The sequence below is a fragment of the Impatiens glandulifera genome, chromosome 4 (assembly GCF_907164915.1).
Source record: "Impatiens glandulifera chromosome 4, dImpGla2.1, whole genome shotgun sequence".
NCBI classification, from domain to species: Eukaryota; Viridiplantae; Streptophyta; class Magnoliopsida; order Ericales; family Balsaminaceae; genus Impatiens; species Impatiens glandulifera.
In genome coordinates this window covers 36,517,925-36,536,072 of record NC_061865.1, presented here as the reverse complement: position 1 = coordinate 36,536,072, position 18,148 = coordinate 36,517,925, and the positions used below count along the sequence as shown (strand labels likewise).

At 32.9% G+C, this 18,148-nt stretch overlaps 1 protein-coding gene across 2 annotated transcripts; it reads left to right on the top strand.

Moving 5' to 3' along the window:
- Positions 1–2,338: 2,338 nt before the first annotated feature.
- On the top strand, positions 2,339–17,920 carry LOC124933527 (isoleucine--tRNA ligase, cytoplasmic-like). 2 transcript variants are annotated; one of them, XM_047473943.1, is made up of 27 exons: positions 2,339–3,017; positions 3,440–3,505; positions 4,000–4,143; positions 5,088–5,311; positions 6,232–6,397; positions 6,624–6,737; positions 7,245–7,342; positions 8,030–8,108; positions 8,872–9,030; positions 9,851–9,931; positions 11,063–11,196; positions 11,662–11,821; positions 12,097–12,180; positions 12,316–12,528; positions 12,670–12,795; positions 13,587–13,724; positions 14,378–14,481; positions 14,561–14,624; positions 15,474–15,562; positions 15,676–15,817; positions 16,080–16,143; positions 16,219–16,286; positions 16,401–16,523; positions 16,971–17,036; positions 17,155–17,263; positions 17,355–17,446; positions 17,542–17,920. In XM_047473943.1, the coding sequence occupies exons 1-27, from the start codon at positions 2,484–2,486 to the stop codon at positions 17,647–17,649; spliced, it is 3,549 nt and encodes a 1,182-aa protein (XP_047329899.1). In that variant the 5' UTR covers positions 2,339–2,483; the 3' UTR covers positions 17,650–17,920. The 2 variants fall into 2 exon arrangements, with proteins under 2 accessions (XP_047329899.1, XP_047329898.1); XM_047473942.1 differs by having other exon boundaries at positions 17,155–17,266.
- The last annotated feature ends 228 nt before the right edge of the window (positions 17,921–18,148 follow it).

Sequence of the window (18,148 nt, the reverse complement as noted above, 5' to 3'; positions counted from 1 at the left end):
TATTCTGAAACATGGACATACTTATATTGGATCCAACTATATAAAGTTGAAGAGATAGTCTGAAGAATTGAACCTGCTAAGCAAAACCAAAGGAAACAACCCAGATATGATTTAAGTTTTGAAACATCCCAACACACATGTACAATGTAGAAGTTTTTAGTCACTTTGCAAATTTATTGGGAAAATTATTATACATGGACCCAATTACAAAAGGAGGAGAACAACTTACATTTGCTAAAATAAGTATTGAAGTGCATCCTCGAAGTACGCTGCCAAAAACCATAACAATAATTTACAATAAATGAAAGTCTATAGTAATGGAAATCTCATATGAATGGAGGTCACATATGTGTGCTTTCTGCCATACTTTCCAACATGCTATCACTAAATGTGCAAAACTAATTGAGGAAGAGTAGAAAATCCTAAAAGCCTAAGAAGAAAAAAGAAGAAAAATGAAACGAAAGAATCAATGATCAAATAGCATAATGGGGTAGTTAAAGTAAATTAGTAAGGGAAAAAATTCAGAGGAAGAAAGCAAGGAAGAATTAAAGAAGGAAGAAAACAATGATGTAGAGGAAGAAATCAATGTAAAATAAGATAATGAAGAAAGTAATAAAATTGATAAAATAGGGGATGCTGAAGAAGATAAACTTAAAGATTAAGAAGAGAAAAAAGCAGAAGATGAAAGCAAATATATAGCCGGAGAGAAAAGCGAAGAGAAAACTAAGGTTGTTAATCATCAAACACATAAAACTGAAGTAGAGAAAATCATTGACAAAACCCTGAAATTTTGAAAAAGAATACATTTTATCATATTAGTACGTGTTCATACAGATGAAGATTAAACCATGGGAGCAGACATGCATAATCATCTAATTTAATTAAATATCTTTCATGAAAAAACGAGAGAGGAAGTGGATGTGGAAGAAGATAATATGATCAAAAATGCGGACATGAAGACAACACATGTTGGGATAAATAAATTATAGTCTTTGTTTATTGTATTCTGTGTTTGTAGTGTGGTTTGACTACTACCATTCATAAACTTTTGGGTCGTTTATTTGTAATCTTACAATCAAAACTAGGATTTGTCTAGTTTTAATTATTGACTATCCCATTTTTTGGTTCTTAATAAAATAGTATTAAGCCGTTTTCTAAAAAAATATTATATTTACATTTAAATTTATTTATACTTCAACCGATTAGATCAATTCAAATTAAAACTGTAAAACATGAAAGTTCCTAAGAAAGTTTCCTAGAACTGTGGTTTGAATCCAAAATTACAGTTTTCAACTGTATAAAATCTATGATCAATTCTTTTATTGTTATTGATTCTAAAATCCAAAATTACAGTTTTCAACTGCATAAAATCTATGATCAATTTTTTTACTGTTATTGATTCTAAAATTTCAGATTTCAAATTTTTGAGTTCGATATAAATGAAACTAGTAAAACTACGATTTTTTAACATAATTTTTTATTTCCAGGAAGTTTAATTATGTGTGTGTTTTTTTTTTATATATATATATAATGTTTATATGTTTCTCTTTGTTATTTGCTTAACCAATAATGTCTAAGAGCAAAGATAAAATGGAATTCAACATAATATTCTATCTTTCTATTATTATTCTTTTTTTTTAATTTAGGAGAACTAACATGACACTCCATAACTAAAGACTCCATAACTAAAGTTATAACATTTTTCTTAAAACTTAAACATTATTTCAGATCTCTTAATTAATTATGTTTTGATAAAGAGATACTTGAATTTATTGGATCGTTCACCGGATTAGGTTAGGGATTGGCCAACCGTCGGCTGAAGTCGTCAGATTCGTGATTGAAAGAAATTGGCGACGAGGAGCTAGCGACAAGGATCATGGTTTTTAGTGGAAAGAAGAGCGGGCAAGAAGGAGTTTCGTCTTCCGAAAATGATAGAGATGTGACTTGTGATTTGAAGAAAATGTGATTGGAATTTACGAAGGGTTAGAGTTAGGATTAAATTAAGTAAAGTTTTTAACTTTTTATTATTATTATTTTAAAGATACATTGAAGGCGCAAAATAAGAATAATAAATATTTACACAAAAATTATGTGATTTTTATTAATATTTACAAATTTGTATGATTTAACCTTTGTTCTTTTTTATTATCTACAAATTAATGTTTTATTTATAATTTTTTTATTTGATTTAACCGAGAATTAACTTAAAAAAACCATATTAAACTTATAAGTCTCACATTGAATAATCTTGGAAATTGAACTCCTAAAATAACAAAACATTTTTTTAAGGATAATTTCCTTGCATATGCAGCAGGTTCAGTTTCTACAACTACTGGAAGTAAGGGTTTCGGATTCTTTCTTTGAGCTTTAAACCTTAGCCTCCATCAGTTACCTCGCTCACATCGACAAGCAACTGCCCGTCCTTGCATTTCATGCTGTTTCATCTCATCCAGTTGACCTCTCTCTAGAACCTGGTTCCAGCCATGGAAGATGTTTGCGAAGGGAAGGACTTCTCTTTTCCAAAGGAGGAAGAGAAGATTCTCCAATGGTGGGACGAAGTTAAGGCCTTTGAGACCCAACTTGAGCTTACTAAAGGCTGTGAAGAGTACATTTTCTATGACGGGCCTCCATTTGCCACTGGTCTGCCTCACTACGGTCACATTTTGGCCGGTACAATCAAGGATATAGTAACTCGCTACCAGTCCATGACCGGCCATCATGTTACTCGCCGATTTGGTTGGGATTGCCATGGATTGCCGGTGGAGTTCGAGATTGATACCAAGTTGGGAATTAAGACCAAGCAGGATGTGCTGAATATGGGGATCGATAAGTACAACGAGGAGTGCAGGAGCATTGTGACCAGGTACGTGTCTGAGTGGGAAAAGATTATTACTAGAACGGGTAGGTGGATTGACTTCAAGAACGATTATAAAACAATGGATTTGAAGTTTATGGAGAGTGTCTGGTGGGTTTTTGGACAGCTATTTGAGAAGAACCTTGTATACAGAGGTTTTAAGGTATGCCCATTTGAATATATGAATATCCTTTATGCAACTTCTCTTTAGTGATATGTATGAGGTCATTTGACATTAACTTCATTTTACAGTTATCCTAGAATAAATTAGAAGGGTATCTGATATTTTGTAGTGTCCTTATTTGAGGGAATTCTGTTCATCCCACTTGCTTTACACTCGGTGCAAAATCTTAAGTAGACATAACATAGATTTCTTAACACTTCATTGTAGAGGAACTTCTAATTTGTAGATCAAGAAATTCTATTTGTATTGGTCTGATATATAATTTGTGTGAAGGTAATTTATAACATTTTGGAAAGCTAGACAAGCTTATAAATCATCACTTCTTTTCTTTTTGTTACTGCAGCACTAAATCTTTTTCTGGTTTACATGTTATTGAACTTTCCTTTTCTGGTGCTTTTCAGGTCATGCCGTATAGCACTGGCTGCAAAACCCCACTTTCTAATTTTGAAGCCAATTCCAACTACAAGGTTATAAGAGAAAAAATATATGTCTGTCTTGTTTAGCTATTGCTTGCTTATGTTATATTAGGTTGTAGAACTTCAATTATGTTTGCAAATTCTGTCTATCGTTTGCTAACCCTCGTTGTTTCTAATGGAAGAATCGCCTACTTATGCGACTTTGAGAGTTTTTGAGTTTTACAAAGAATGGTGTACTTTCTTTTCATTGGTATGAAGTTCCATTTTCCTGCTATTGCAATCTCTAGTATCTATGGTTTAATTTTCTACAGGGGTATCCTATGGTACACTAATTTGTTTTTGGAGTCTCAACCCATATACTGGTTTACATTTTGCAAAAAAATGTTGTAAATCACAAAGGATGAAAACCCAATTATTCTTGAAGAATTGTTGCTTTGGAGTATAAGAAGTTGATTTCATGATGAAAACATGATTTACATTCAATTGTATCTTTTAAAGGTTGAAATTTAGTTTAAAGGCTTAAAGCAAGTACTGTGTGTGAGCAGGAGGTACCAGACCCAGAAATCATGGTTACTTTCCCCATAGTTGGTGATCCAGATGGTGCAGCCTTTGTAGCATGGACAACAACACCTTGGACTCTTCCTAGTAATCTCGCTCTATGCGTTAATGCAAATTTTGTTTACGTAAAGGTTGGTGCTGTTTATTGTTAGTCTATTTGGCAAACTATTGTCGCTTCTATTAAATCTCTTTATTTCTGAATTAAGACACCAGTTTTCTCTCTTTAGCTTACCTTCTACAACTATTCTGGTTTGAACTTATTTGGATTCCTGTTAATTGATGTTTTAATTATCCATGCCAATGCATTCTGGAATTTGTTATTATATGCCCTGTCCGCGCATGCTTGTGTTACGTTTTTGAGTATTACATGAAGATAAAAATAATAGCTTTTCTAAAGCCTTTTTTCTTAAATGTGTTTGTATAATAAAGTTGTCACGGAATTGACTTGTAATAATACATTGTAATCAAAGATCTTTATTGAATAACCCAACCATCAAGCCACTTTAATTTTTTACTTTGACTTGGATGTCACATTGAGATGTTTCTTATCCTGTGAAACAGTCTAGGTTTCCAAAGCCTTCACTTATGTTAGTATTTGAAGGGAAAATTGTATGATATTTGAAAAGTTATACTCCATATATCCCATAGTGTTTCACCAGTTATACTCCATTAAGTGCACTATTTACTTTTTATTATTACTTACTTCAACATATTAGTAACTTTAATATTCTTACAGCAGCTTCAAACATACTTTCCTTATGAAATGGAATGATGCTTTTGGAAAGTTGGTTTCATAATGAATCAAACAAGAAACTAAAATTACATCATCTTGTTGAAAGTGTTTTTTAGGAGAATCATGGGGAGAATCACTTCTTCCCAAACCACAAGTTTATTGGTCGTGCTTGTAAATGTATATAATAATCTTTTTTGACTGTTATTTGCTCTTTTTTCATCTACAAACTGTTCCTACAGATGCTTTGTGACTAATTATTGACTTTTCAAATCTGATACATCACATCTTTTTTATGATCCTGTAATTCTAAACCCTAACAAATTCATCTAAAAATATGACCAGGTCCGTAACAAATTCAGTGGAAAGATTTATGTGGTTGCTGAATCTCGACGTTCTGAGCTTCCTGTGGAGAAACCCAAAAAGGGTACTGCTAATGGATCTGTTAACGACACTGAACCCGCAAACTCTAAGACCAAGGGATCATCAGTTGGAAAAAATAAGAATGTTGTGGTTGATACATATGAGGATTTGGAGAAGTTTTCCGGGTCTTCTCTGGTGGGAATAAAGTGAGCAGCTTCACTTTTCTTTTCCATCTCTTTTTGTTAGTATTGATAGATTTCATGTCAATCTGTGAACTTCTAATTAAAACATTTATGCTTATTCTCCTTCTATCACAAGGTACCATCATCTAGGGTTTCATCATATGACGACTTGCCAAGAGTTTTAAAAAAGAGCCTTATCGCAGTTCATATGCATAAAGCTTTAGGCAAAATGTAAATATTTGTTTCATTTGTCTAGAATCACAATGACACTTATAAATTAATACGGAGAGTAAAATAGTGTTTTATGTATTGAGTCAATTTTGAGCAAATAGATACGAAACTGTGTGAACTGATATCTAACTGTATATATATATATATATATATATATATATATATATATATATATATATATATTTATATATATATATATATATATATATACTCGGACATTTATGTGTTCTTGTGTATGATATCAACACAAAGTGTGGGGTGGCATTAAGTGTATCGTGATATACTAGGAATAGGAATTGATAGTAAAGCCTAGCTCAATTGTAAAAAATACCTTGAATTGAATGATGAACAATAGAATTTGAGATGAAAAGAGAATTAAGAGCTCTTAACAAGCTAAGAATTAATGGGGAAGATAGAACCCTAGATGCCAGGGAGAATGCAATGTGTTAGAGAGAGAAAGTATTCAACTAATCTCCTATTTATACTATTCTACTAACTGTCACTTCTCATAACCACATTTATTCGTACGGGTAGAGTTCCCAACTGCTTATTTCAACCATTGAGCATTAGCCCTAACCCTTTCCCCTCATATCATATTGTAGTTTTCCATGCTTGGTTCTAGATGTAGAATATTGATCTGCAATTTGTGTCTTACCGTTGGTGGTTAGTGTGCTTGTGATATGCTTACACTTAAAAGAGATTTTGCACTGCAGGTATGTGCCGTTGTTTGATTACTTCAAAGAGTTCTCCGAGGTGGCATTTAAAGTTCTAGCAGATGATTATGTAACTTCTGATAGTGGGACTGGCATCGTTCACATGGCTCCTGCTTTCGGTGAAGACGATTACCGTGTTTGCATTGGAAATCAAATAATTAGCAAGGTTTGGCAATGGTTTCTTACTTTTTGTGCCTAAGAACTTTATTCAGTTTTATGAAGTTACATATTCTGTAAGGAGGTTACTTCCATTGACATCCCCATAGATAGTCCGGTTCTACTACCGGGTTCAATTTGTTCATATTGTCCAACTTGTATATGCTAACTATTCTTGCAGCTGTGTTCATTTGTTTCTTTTGTGTAAATATTGGAATTTATCTCATATATTGCAGGGTGAAAACCTAATTGTAGCAGTTGATGACGATGGTTGCTTTACTGATAAGATCACAGATTTTTGTGGTCGCTATATCAAGGATGCAGATAAGGATATTATTCAGGCAGTTAAGGTAAGTTTGTATTTCATTAGCTAAAGGCTTGTATATGTTGCTTACTGTAAGTAGTTTATCATGGAAATGATTGGCTTTTTGAACAAATACACTTTGAACTGACATTTCATCCATTTTCTAGATTTGACAACATATGCCATAGTTTTCTAAAAAAAAATGAAAAAGGATGCCATATATTGCACTAACATGGATTTACGCATACCAGTTTTAAATAGTATGTTCACATAAATTGACACCATATTTGCACACACCCAACTAATAATTATGTATCTTCAAAGATTTGTATTAAATGATATGTGAGCCAATGAATGAAGTCTTTTGGCTGTTTTCACAGGAAATAAGATTGAAAATCACTTAGTATGTTCCCTTAGATCTGATCTTACTTATGTTACATGTTGATAAGTCTATAGATGAATTTGCTCTTTGTTAAGCAATATCTAGAATATTTGTGATCTTAAATGCTATATTTCTTCTAAAAGATGGATTTATCTGTTTTTGTTTCTGTAGGAGAAAGGAAGACTTGTGAAAACTGGAAGCTTCACTCACCCTTATCCATTTTGTTGGAGATCTGACACTCCTCTAATCTACAGGGCTGTTCCAAGTTGGTATTTCATCTTCTGATGCTATTTTCTCATTCCTGGATGATAACATTCTTTGATATTTCATTCTTCTCTAAGTTATGTGGTCATATTGTTCTGTGGAATTGATTTCATTTTTTATGAAGGTAAAATATAGAGAAATAAACAGATTATAAGGGAAAAAGTGCAAAACAGGACAACATAACCAAGAGAATAACGCCTCTAAGCTCTATCAACAGTTACCATATGTGAAAACATTAAGAATTCATCCTAACGAAGCCTCACCCAAGTGCATCCATATAAAGGGAAAAAAGCATAGGTGAAAAAGTGTCCCGGACTGAAAGAATTAATTTTGTGGACTTAAACCCAATAAAACAGATGGGAGCAAGATTCCATATTTTCTTCAGTTCTTTTCAGTCTATAATGTGAAAACAATCAATGTCAGTCTTTATTCTAAATGTTCCTGCTTGTAAACATGTTTCCATAAGTTGTTTTTACTGTTTTGAATTATCTTAATTCATGAGCTTGTATCTCTTTCTCTCACACACACATGCATGCATGTGAGCTCATGGAAATGATTCTGTTTCTTCTTTTGCATAATAGTCACATCTGTTACCAAATTGGGCTTGTTCATCCTTCAGCTTGGTTTTCCATGGGTATATTTGGTGAAAACAACTTTACATTGTTTACTTTTGTTTTGCCTTAACTTCTTAGGTTTGTCTCTGTTGAGAAATTGAAGGACCAGTTGTTGGAAAACAACAAACAAACCTATTGGGTTCCTGATTTTGTGAAGGTTTGCTCCTCTAACATATAAGATTGATTTGATTAATTCTTTGTTGTGTCTTTACTTTTAGTTAAGTTAACCCTTCTAAATATGAGATTGTATGATGTCTGGTTTATTTAGAATTTTTCAAATAAGCCACTATCCCATCATCCATCATTTCTTTCTATCAAATTACTCAAATCATCAACTAAAGTACTAAAACACCCTTACATTATTTTATAATATTTAAAAAAAATTAAATACTAAGGTAATTTGTCAAAAGGTCCAAACAAAATGTTTATTTCTAAAAATTACCTCAAACAAGTTTGTAAGCCATAAACTAGTTTTTTTACAAATAACCCTATATCACACTAGCTCTATGAATAGCCTAAATTCAATTAGCCAGGGCGAGACATGTAAGATGAAAGTTAGAGGCTGTCATGGAATATGTTAATTTATACATGCATCCTCTTGGGACAAGATATACTTCTTATGGCTCCATCTTATTAAAATATATCCAGTTTTCATATATCGTGGAATACAAACATAAAACAACTAAAAAGGTTACTTCCTCCCAATTTTCAAACATAAACTAGGTCTTGATTTCTTGATGAGCTAACCTGGTATGGTCCAACTTTGATTTGTAATGGATTCTCCCTTTGATAGTAATCCTAATCTTTTAAGTATGACTTGTTTTTAAAGAGAACCCCGGGCTTTGTTTCTGTTACACGATTTCCTCAAAACAAGTGCAATATTTTTTGTTTTCCTTTTTCATCAAGATCTCATGTTACAGGAGAAGCGATTCCACAACTGGCTGGAGAACGCAAGAGATTGGGCTGTTAGCAGGAGCCGATTTTGGGGTACACCACTTCCTGTATGGATTAGTGAGGATGGTTCAGAAACAGTTGTTATGGATTCTATTGAAAAGCTCGAGAAGCTTTCAGGCACTAAGGTTTATTTTCTTCTTGGGCAACCTCAGTTTTCTATGTTATTTTTGGCTGGAATACAACTGTTATGTAGCTTACCAGAGCTATGTTTTAGAGTTCTAAGTGATGAATACTATTTTTTTCCAAACATTCTTAGAAATTATTTCTTATGAAGTTCATCCGTATAATATATTTTATTTTATATTCCCACTTATAGTTTGTGAAAACCTTCCTCCATCACCTGTTAAAAGGAAGGATTTGGCTGAAGCATAAGCTGACGTCACTGCCTATTTAACTATATGGTTGTTCCATTGTTATGAACCACCCGTGAAGATGCATAATTTGCTTCGGTAGTGGGGTCAATTGGCGAGGGCCATTACATTTGGTGGGCCATTTGTTTAGATGATAAACTTGCACACTTTTGCTTTGCAAATGCTTCATTATGCTAATCCTAAACTTAGCAGCTATATTATTTGGCTTTACAGTCTGTTGTTTGGCTCTGAAGTATTTGCTGAACGAATAAGCAGGAAATGTTTCACCAAAACGGTTCACTTGTTTGGCTTTGGTGTACTTGCTGAAAGGATAAGTTGGAAATTGGTTCTTACCACATTCCTTTGAAAAATAAAATAAAATAAAAGTGAAGCTGTTTTATTCACTCTCTATTTGTTGAACGTGTGCTGGATACTAGTACAGCCATCATTGTCTTATAATCCTCTCTATCATTCCTATTTAACTGGTTGCTATTGATCCTTATTTAAGTTCCAATTTTCTATAAAAGTTAGTATCTGTTAGTATTCTGCATTTTTCTTTTCTACATATTTAATCTGCATGTATTGTTATTTGTAGGTGACAGATCTGCATCGTCATAATATTGATCACATCACAATTCCATCAAGTCGGGGGGGTGTGCTTCATCGAGTTGAAGAAGTAAGGGCACCAGTTCTTTGTTTGATGTGAATCATGATTATTGCTTGTTTATTTCCTTATTTCAAAGGTGTTATTGTGCATATATATAACTTTTAGTCTGACAGAATCTCATTATAAGAAACAAGACCAGTAGCGGTGCATTCAGCTTCCTGGCCCTGGGAACTTGAAAATGTTGAGCATTGCTGCATATTTGCATATAACTAGTTTAAGGAGATATAATATGAATCAATAAGTACATAAATATGAATTTCTTTTTTAATTCTATTTTTTTCTCCTTTGAGCAATTTCTAAAGCTGTGTTTTTGTAATGAGGTGTAACAATTGCCTTTATCATAGTTGGATAACAAATTGATTTTTGAGACATTGCATAGTTGCTTTGCAACTTGTGAAAGCTAAGGCTTTGGTGTCAGTTAGATGTCATCATATTGATTTTGTGGGGCCATGTGTTTATGGGAGATGCTAAATTGTTGGCATCATGCTCATTTGTACACTAAACGAAAAACAATATGTATTGAAACTTAGATACTACTACATTCAGTGGAACTTGATTGACTAAATTTGTTACTTAATTTGAAAATATGTGCAAATTTATTGAAAGTATGTGTTAGTGAGTTGATCCCAGTATAAAATATTACTTACTAAAAGGTTATATATGGTTTTGGAAACACAATCACCACTAGATACACATATAGTACTCATTGAGTCAGATGTCCTGGAATAAAGCTACACATGATTACGCATGTGCTTCAATGATTGCACATTTCAGATAGCTACAATTTATGTTTTTCCAAGGTTTTCTTATTTTCATAAAAATAATGAATTAAATATTTCATAATTATATTTCTCTAGCTGGTTCAGTGACTTTTCCCTCAATTTTTTAAAATTAAATGGGTCTTGGGAAAGGTGTAGGACCAATGCTCATATTTTCTTGCAACCATTTCTCTTTTTGTAAATGCTTTGGCTTCTTTCATGTGTGAATTTGTTGATTCTAAGGAAGCTAATATGCCAAATTGCTTAGATAGTCAAGTTTAGAGACTTTACAGTATGTGATCTTGTACTGAGTTTATTACTACTTTCACTGCTCAGTTTCTATGTTTATTTCTTATTTACATGTGTATGATCTTTTGATCAGGTGTTTGATTGCTGGTTTGAAAGTGGTTCAATGCCATATGCTTATCTTCATTATCCTTTTGAGAATGTTGAACTCTTTGAGAAGAATTTTCCTGGTGATTTTATTGCTGAGGGGCTGGACCAAACTCGTGGCTGGTTAGTATCTTAACTATGGTGGATGTATAAACTTTGGCTGATATATAGACCATCTTCCTTTGCATACTGTGTATTTTGCAATGTCATGTGAAATTTGTCACTGTTTGGTTTTGTTTTTTCCATTTGTACTTGGATGTTCTCAATGTCATGTCTTGTAAACTTCCTTATTTTGTCTCCCTTTCCCTACTTGACCATATTCTAAATGGTGGTGAACTGAAGTTAGGGCTAAAGTTCCTTGTCTTATCTGGTACATGCTATCTATCACTATTTGAGTACATATCTTATAAAATTCTCAGGCATAAGCTCAGTTTCCTAAAAGTTTGTATTACCTTAATGATTGTGCCCATCTTCTTTATTCTTTGGGTACTTCAAATTCAGTATAGTGGGTGAACTCAAACTGAATTTCCGCAGTTTTCAGCTAATTTTTATTTTGATGTAATTTAAAATGGTTTTTTGATGGTACAGGTTTTACACTCTCATGGTCCTCTCTACTGCATTATTTGGAAAACCTGCTTTTAAAAACCTGATTTGTAATGGACTTGTCCTTGCTGAGGATGGAAAAAAAATGAGTAAAAGATTAAAGAACTATCCATCACCTATGGATGTTATAAATGACTATGGAGCTGTAAGTTATTTATTCCCTTCATTATTCTAATTTTTTCTAAACTATAAATTATTGTTTGTTTTTTAGAATGAGTACCCCTTTTGTAATTGTGGATAAGAGGTGACATTATTGTATCTTCTTCAGTTACAATGTTACTCATCGTTTTTCCATGCAAAGTATTGCTTTTCTAACTTTTGAACCACTCCATCCTTTGGTGTGTGACGAATACTCTTTGGGATTTTCAATGACTTCCATATGACCTTGAGCTGTGATTTGTTGTTTTGTGTATTATGCAGGATGCTCTACGATTATACATTATCAACTCCCCTGTTGTGCGTGCAGAACCTTTACGTTTTAAGAAGGATGGTGTTTATGGTGTTGTATGTATCTTCAATTTCCTTACCATATCTATGCCTTATGTAAAGAGAGATTCACTGAATATTATGTATTTGGCTACTCTTGCACAAACTTGTCTTAGGTTGCTTCATCTTATGTAAGCTATTGTGTGTTTGCAGGTCAAAGATGTATTCTTACCGTGGTACAATGCATATAGGTTCCTGATTCAGAATGCTAAGAGACTTGAGATCGAGGGGTCTGCACCTTTTGTGCTTATTGATCAAGCTATTATTCAGCTATCATCTAATGTTCTTGATCAGTGGATCAATTCGGCTACAAAGAGTTTGGTTAATTTTGTTCGACAAGAAATGGATGCGTATAGATTATATACAGTAAGCAATATACAGTGTTTTTACATTTATGCGATTGATATATAGGAACAATTTCCATGTTCAAGATGAGTTGGTGTTGCCTTTGCAGTTCTATTATTTGTATATAGGAACTAAATAATGTGAATACTTTTCTCATTGCAGGTCGTTCCTTATCTCTTGGAATTTCTGAACAATCTCACTAATATTTATGTGCGTTTCAACCGTAAGAGGCTAAAAGGTCGTACTGGAGAAGAAGACTGCAGGACGGCACTTTCAACACTGTACTATGTAAGATATTTTTGTACAATGCTTGGTAAATTCTGGATAAATTTATCATTGCTAGTGTTGATCAAATCACAGTACTCTGGTTGAATTCAAACTATTGTTTAGGGTTTGTTTATTGTAGGATTTTTTGATTTTTTTTATGAAAAACTGGGTTTTTTGATTGAAATGGCCAAAATATCCTTAGTATTTAATATTCTAAATTGTTATAAAAAATAAAGTTTGTTTCAGTAATTTAGTCAATGATTTGATGGAATAAGTAATTGGTGATGAGATGTTGGAATATTTGAAATAACCCACACCTCGTAAGCCCTTAGACTTCTGTTGTTCTTTCAAGCCATGTTATCATGCTTTATTATATTAGCTGATTTGACCTAGATCAAAATATTTAAGCAGCTTATTGGTGCATGGAGTTCCTGTGAAATATTTTTTCCCTGTTTGTCCAAGTTTATTCTAATTAAACATTAACATCTCTAGGTTATAGGAAGTCATGTGGTTAACAATATGATTTCCTCTTCCTTATCAGTTGGGAATTTTATTGTGTTTATTCCTCGAGCATTGCCTTGAAGAGGCCAGATGTGCTGTCTGGTCAAGGTTTAGTTTCACACATTTGTCATCACTTTCAGAATTGTGGGAATATGCATAAACATGTGCGTATTGATGCTTGTAATGTGACATTTCCCCATTTGTTTTCTTATCATTATTGTTGCCAACATGTGCATATTTCTATCACGTCTTTTATAGGTATACATCTTTATTTTATATACGAGGCATTTTATGATGTCTGTGGTTTGTAGGTGCTTCTAACTTCTTGTAAGGCAATGGCTCCATTTACACCATTCTTCACTGAAGTTCTTTACCAGAATCTGCGAAAAGCTTGTAATGGTTTAGAGGAAAGCATTCATTTTTGCAGTTTTCCTAGTCAAGAAAGAAAGGTATGTGATATGGTACATGAGAATTCTATTAAAGATTCCTACTCATCATATGAAATACTTTTATATAAAGCATAATTAATAAGATTTCCTGCATGTGGGGGTTACATTTTGAATATTTGTTTAGCTATGTTTTTGAAGATCTAGTTGGATCCTTACTCCAATCTACTGATTCAATTATTTATTTATCTATGAATTATTTGGAGATATTAAACCAAGAGCTTGTTTGATGTTGGTTTTTTTAATAAACTGTTATAATGTAAAATGAGTTATTTGGTTAAATGACTAAACATCCTTTGTATTTAATATTTTTAAATGTTACAAAAAAAAATAGTAAGAGTAAATCAAATAACCCTTCATCAAACAAGGCCCATGTGAGAACAAAATTCAACTTATCATGTAAGTTCATAAGAACCATGCCATATGATGGGTTTAAATATTGAGCTATTTGCAGAAATTAATTCATTCCTAACTAGGTAGAACACATGTTCACAAAAATAGTAAGTAAATTTAAGTAGGGCTCCATATTAATAGTGTTGTAATTTCATATACCAGATTGGTATCCTGCTATTCATCAAGTATGATATTATGCCCAAATGACACGCTTTATCATCTTCTTTGCTACTCACATTGATTCAAATTGCTCCAAATTTTAGGGAGGGGAACGTATTGAACAAAGTGTTAAAAGAATGATAACTATCATTGATCTTGGTCGAAATATTCGCGAGCGCCACAACAAGCCTCTGAAAACACCATTAAAGTAATGTTCTTATCTTTCTATGGTTATTAAACTGTTGTATCTCTCCCTCATTTTATAACTTGATTTTCCTTTATTTCAGGGAGATGATAGTAGTACATCCTGATGCTGAGTTTCTTGATGACATAGCTGGAAAACTAAAAGAGGTTATTAGTCTTTTACAGCACGCTCAGAAAGATTAACTTGATCTTTGTTTGTTTATGTGCTTATGAATACAAATATCCTTTACTATGTTCCCAATAAATGAGTTTCTTGATAAGCTCATTTGGATTCTTTGTTTACAATAGATTTGTATGTGTTGTTGGATGCATAAAAATCGCCATTTGGTATAATCTTGACATTTTTAAATTGAATTACCCCATCCATTAAACTGAATATCAGGAAACTTTTAATTGGATGAACCAAGTTTTCAAATGGGTGCTGATGTAGAAATGTTGTACCACACTAATTTTCACCTTCCAAAAAGCCTTCGTTTTATTTTTATTTCTGTATGTGCATATGGTTAAACATTTGGTGCCTTTAATTTTAATTTTAGTTTAGTAATTGTGGATGGCCTTTTTTTGCAATGCTTCTTAGAGATATATATTTGTATCATGCCCCCTGAACTTTTATCTCTATTTTTTATTGTCCTCCCTTAAACCCAACCTCATATTTTGCCCCTTCAATTTTTGAAACCTTATGATTTTACCCCCTAATAGTGGACTCACACATGGCCACAACGGCTACCAACTGACCTAACTTGAAAAGATTGTCACCGTTTGTGGATGCCCGTTCAAAATTAAAAGATTTCAAAAGGTGAGGAGCAACATTAAAACAAATTTTACTTTCAAAATACCAATTATCCAGTTTTTTAAGGACATTAATTTTGGAACTGAATCCTTTAAGCAGAAATACCTGCAACCCATTTGTGGTATTCACCTTTTCTTTTCAAATGTTTCATACATAATATAATATCCTATTTTCCCTTAGTTCCTCACAATATACCATTTTGCCAGTATGTGCTTGAGGAACTCAATGTCAAATCCATTGTTCCATGCATTGATCCTTTGAAGTATGCTTCTTTAAGAGCAGAGCCTGATTTCAGGTATTGCATTTAGTCTATATTTTCACCTTAATACAATGTTGTAAATGTGGTTTTGTATTTTTCTTTCTATGGTATTGCTCAGTCATTTTATGATGGAATTTGTTATTTCCCAGTGTGTTGGGTAAGCGACTTGGGAAATCAATGGGGATTGTTGCAAAGGAAGTTAAAGCAATGTCACAGGAAGAAATTTTAGCTTTCGAGAAAGCTGGAGAACTAACTGTTGCTTCGCACACTTTGGCAATGTCTGATATTAAGGTCCATTTCCCTGTCTTGTTAAATGTTATAGCTTCTCCCATATTTTAGTTGTGAATACATCTCATAAAATCTGATAACTATATACATCTCATAAATTTCCTTCTTTTTATATTGATGTATCAGTGTCGATTAGTAGGGCCTAGTTAAAGTTGCTTGATATTGCAGCTTATGATGAATTATTTTTTTACTGTACACTGCACTTCAAAAAAGAAAAAATTCTGAATATTTTTCTGAATACTGTATGTTCATTTGTTGGACATAGATTATCAGGGGTTTCAAGAGACCAGAGAATATGACCGAGGAGCAGATTGATGCTGCAGGAGATGGTGGGAATCGTAAATGTATTATAACCTAGAATAATGTTCTAAATTCTTCTAATATGCTTTCTATGTTATGTTCAGGTGATGTTTTGGTAATTCTTGATTTGTGTCCCGATGAAGGATTATTTGAGGCTGGAGTTGCTCGTGAGGTAGTAGGATTGAAGCTCTATTTTGATTTATTTATTTTTGTAAATGCATGCTTAAACATCCTATAATGGAATGATTCTGCGATCTTAAAGGTGGTTTTGATTTCTGTATTGCAGGTTGTCAATAGGATCCAAAAATTACGAAAGAAATCTTCCCTGGAACCAACTGATTTGGTGGAGGTTTACTACAAGTCGTTAGATGAAGATGAATCAGTATTACGACAGATTTTGTGTTCTCAGGTACAAATCTTATGCGTCGATCCTGCATTTAGTTACCAATGGTTGTTTAGATGACAAGAGGCTTGGACTAAACACCATGATACAAAAACAGTCTTTTCACAGAAAATGGTGTTGTACACGATTTTCTTTCAAAAACAAAAGATGGAAAGATGGTGACACTTTGGTGTTATATGAATTAATCTACTAAAGAATGCATTATTCAATTATTATACTGTAGAGCTTCAACAAACATATCTGTCATTCTACAAGTGCATGGGCTTTTTTGTAGTTTAATTTTCTTCAGTTTCATCATAGTTCAATCCAATGTTGCGAGAATGAAAATATAGAATTTTCTTTTCTGGATTTATTTTAGCAACTAAAATGCCTTAAAAAATGGGTGGTGTGTTGAAATTGTCTATTTTTCTCTTTTCTATGGGTCTAAAACATGTCAATTATAATTGTTTTCAGGAACTGTACATCAGAGATGCACTTGGTTCTTGTTTGCTACCCTCAACCTTGATTCCTTCCCATGCCGTAAGTAGGATGTTTTTATTTGGATTTATGCTTATTGGGACAGTTCATTCTGAAAATTTCTCTTTACTAGCTTTTGACAAACAAAAAAAAATCTTTACATGGTTTTTGTTACGCGCAGGTTATCCTTGCCGAAGAAAGCTTCCATGGAGTTTCTAATTTATCATTCGTCATCTTTTTGGCAAGACCATCATTAGCATTCAACTCGGATTCAATTGCTTCATTATATGGTGGTTGAATAATTAAATATCATTTTCAACCATTTTTTCCACTGTTGTTATTTTGCATTCTTGAATGAAACGACGTCTTATAATGTGGCAGAGAATGCAATTTTTGGTGAAAACCTTATGGTCTACTTGCTATCAAAGGATCACTCTGTTTTGAAGTCTGAGTTCCAGCATGGAAATGGAAAGGTTAATTCCTTTTGTTTTTTTGTTTTGTTTTATTGTTTATGGATAATAATAAGATTAAGTTGGCCTTTGATATTTAACCACTTACTGTTGTGCAGATTAAGGTTGATCACATTGAGAACCAACCTGCTGTGGATGTGATTCTTGGAGAGCATGTGTTCTTGACAGTTGGTGATCACTTGTTGACAACCACCACCAAAGCTTAGTGATTTGGAAGAAGATAGATCAAGGGAAAGTTTTATATACACTTTTTGTTTGTTTAATTTTAATATGATGAATGTGCAAGGAACTAGAGAAAAAAAAAGATTTTTTTAATTATTATGACATTTTACTGAAAAGCTTAAAGTTTTGTCGTGTGTAACCCAAACTATAAGCCATTTGACATGATTGAATATTTAAGTTTTGGCATTGATTCATTCAGTGGTTTCTTTTATGAAATTGACTTTAAAAAATGGCCGACCTTGTTTGATTTATCTTGTACTGAAACTGCGATTAAACTGTATGAAGGAATTGGGCTTGCCCGACCGAAATTGTTGCGATAAAGTTGAATAAAAAAGTCAGAAAATATCTCATGATGATGGATCCTTTATACACTTACTATTTGTCTTCCAGAAAAGCTGAATAAGTGGTGTTTTCATTAAAGTCTACTTGCCCATTTACTCAAGATTCAACCATTTCTATAATATGAAATTTAAGTTCATTATA

Coding starts and splice junctions, on each gene's coding strand:
- LOC124933527 (XM_047473942.1), top strand. CDS start 2,484: ATGGAAGATGTTTGCGAAGGGAAGGACTTCTCTTTTCCAAAGGAGGAA. Junction 8,109..8,871: donor GGGTTCCTGATTTTGTGAAG/GTTTGCTCCTCT, acceptor CTCATGTTACAG/GAGAAGCGATTCCACAACTG. Junction 15,563..15,675: donor AGAGCAGAGCCTGATTTCAG/GTATTGCATTTA, acceptor GTTATTTCCCAG/TGTGTTGGGTAAGCGACTTG.